This window comes from Neltuma alba, unplaced genomic scaffold (assembly GCF_004799145.2).
Source record: "Neltuma alba isolate B1F8T4 unplaced genomic scaffold, ASM479914v2 tig00001893_pilon, whole genome shotgun sequence".
NCBI classification, from domain to species: domain Eukaryota; kingdom Viridiplantae; phylum Streptophyta; class Magnoliopsida; order Fabales; family Fabaceae; genus Neltuma; species Neltuma alba.
In genome coordinates, this window is record NW_021632660.1 from 24,005 (window position 1) to 26,792 (window position 2,788).

General features: G+C 37.2%; 1 protein-coding gene across 1 annotated transcript; it reads right to left on the minus strand.

Annotated features, from left to right (window-relative positions):
- Nucleotides 1-673: 673 nt before the first annotated feature.
- Nucleotides 674-1,987, minus strand: LOC114713525 (uncharacterized). The gene is made up of 5 exons (XM_028898202.1): nucleotides 1,756-1,987; nucleotides 1,426-1,489; nucleotides 1,170-1,297; nucleotides 1,027-1,058; nucleotides 674-895 (listed from the first exon to the last, which is right to left on the minus strand). Exons 1-5 carry the CDS (start codon nucleotides 1,985-1,987, stop codon nucleotides 674-676), a joined length of 678 nt encoding a protein of 225 aa, XP_028754035.1.
- Between the last annotated feature and the right edge of the window lie 801 nt (nucleotides 1,988-2,788).

Here is a 2,788-nt window from a genome sequence, read left to right on the forward strand (position 1 = left end):
TAATAAAAGTGATTCGATTCTACCAATTTTGGCTGAGCAGTGGGGTCTCACATCACAAAAGAAATTGGTTGCTTACCTCATTTTATTGTTCATTTGACATATATATTAACGAAATTGTAAAGAGCAGCATAAACTGAATAGTGCACATATTATTGACAAAGGGGCCACGCGGCCACGAATTACAACCACTACAAGTAATAGACCCAGTCACTCCTATTTATAGACTACAGGGCCCAACTTAACTGGCTCAAGCCCCCTTACATAACTTGACACCTCTTAACACTCCTCCTCAAGTTTGGAGTGCAAAAAGATTTACAACACTTAACTTGCACAGAATTCTATTATGATCCTGCTTACCCATACCCTTAGTGAAGATATCACCTTGCTGCTCTTTGCTTCTTACATGATTCAAACTTATAATTCCTTGCTGTAATTTCTCTCTAACAAAATGAACGTCTATCTCTATATGCTTTGTTCTCTCATGATACACAGGATTATTTGCAATACATATTGTTGATTTACTATCACAATAAACACGTACAAATTTCAAATCATTCATTCTAAGGTCTTCCAGCAGCCATTTGATCCATACAACCTCGAATACAACATTGCTTAATGCTCTGTATTCTACTTTTGCAGATGATTTAGAGACTATATTATGCTTCTTTGACTTTCAGGATATTGGCGAGCCACCAAACTTGACTACATATCCAGTCACAGATCTCTTAGCGTCTAGGCATGTTCCCCAATCTGCATCCACAAAGCACTCTAGCTGGGCATTCTGTGTTGCTGCGAGTCTGATTCTAAGTCCTAGACAGCCTTTCAAGTATCTGACTACTCTTGTTGCTACCGTATAATGTGATCTCCTCAGTTCATTCATGAATTGACTGAGTGCCTGCACAACAAAGCTTATATCATGCCTAGTCACAGTGAGATATGACAGCTTACCCATCAAGTGCTGTACATGCTTGGATCTGAGATCAAAGCATCCTTTTCCGGATTTCTTGGCTTGCTACTCAATCTTACATTCTGTTCCATAGGTATACCAAGTGGCTTTGCTGCAGTCAAACCCATGTCAGTCAATATGTCTAAAGTATATTTTCTTTGATTAAGTATTATCCCATGCCTTAATCTAGCTACTTCTATTCCTAAGAAATACTTGAGCTAACCTAAATCCTTAATTTTAAGCCTGTTATGGAAAAATTGTTTTACTTCATCAATCTTATTTGCTTGATTTCCTGTGATAACAAGATCATCCACATGAACTAAGATTAAGGTTATTTTAGAGTCAGTTTGCCTAACAAACAATAAGCAATCATACATACTTTGCCTAAAACCAGCTTGTATGAGAGCTTCACTAAGCTTAGCATTCTATTGCCTAGAAGCTTGCTTTAAACTGTATAGGGACTTGGTCAATTTGCAAACCTTATTTTTTCCATTTGACCAAATCCTTGAGGAACTCTCATGTAAACCTCTTCCCTCAAGTCACCTTAAAGAAAGGCATTATAAACATCTATTTGATAAAGATTCCAGCCATGTATCACAGTAATATTGGGAACAATTCGAACTGCAACCATTTTTATCACAGGTGAAAAAGTTTCAAACTAGTCAACTCCTTCTTGTTGACTATATCCCTTAGCAACTAATCATGCTTTAAAACCTATCTATCTCACTATTGGAATTGTATTTTACCTTATAGACCCACCTGCAACCAATGGGTCTCTTTCCTTTGGGCAGATTGACAATTTCCAGTACCATTGTCTTGCAAGGCCTTTATTTCTGCCTTTATTGCATCAATCCACCTAGGATCCTTAGCGGCTTGCTCATAGCTAGATGGTTTTGTAATGCTATCAAGACTAGATAAAACATGCTTATATTCTTGTGATATATCTGAATAAGATAAGTATGATTGCATTGGATACCTTACCGGTTTTACCTTTGTCATCAACATGTGGTCTGCATCCAAAACACAAGCATAACCTACCATTGACTTAAAGGTTGTGTTTGTATGACACACATAGTCTTTCATCCAGGTGGGTTTCCTTTTCTCACGGTCTGGTCTAGTTGGTAATAGAGGAGCTTCTACATCTATTGGATCTCCAGCCTCGTTGAATGGTCCTTGATGGTTATCATGATTGTTAGATCTAACTAATGGTAGAGGTATTGGTTCAGGATCATAAATGTGATTTGTGCTACTAAAGGGATCAATCACTTAAGTATCACTGTCTCCCCCTTGATTGAATTTGAGGCCCACTACATCGTTAAAAGGAAATCTAGATTCTTCAAAGATAACATCTCTACTAACATGGACTGTTTTGGATTGACAGTTATATAGTAAGCAACCATTTTGATTAGGTGGGTACCCAATAAAAACACAAGGTTCAAAATAGAGCTAAAATTTATCATGATGATGTAGAATGGTAGCAAAAGCAAGGCAACCAAAGACCCTTAAGGCGCACAAATCAGGTTGATGGTGGTACAGAACTTCATAGGGAGTTTTGTTGGCTAAAACTAAAGAAGGAGTCCTATTAATCAAGTAGGTGGTCATACGTCTAGCTTCCCCCAAATTTTAAAGGAACATGAGACTGAAAAATAAGACTCCTAGCAACCTCTAAGAAATGTTGATGTTTCTTTCAACCACCCCATTTTGTTGTGGGTGTATAAGGAAATGAAGTCTCATGTACTATTTCTTTACTAGTGATATGTGATTTCAATTCAGCATTAAGAAATTCTAAACCATTAGTGATTCTAAACTTTTTGACAACAAAGGAGAATTGAGTAGCAACAT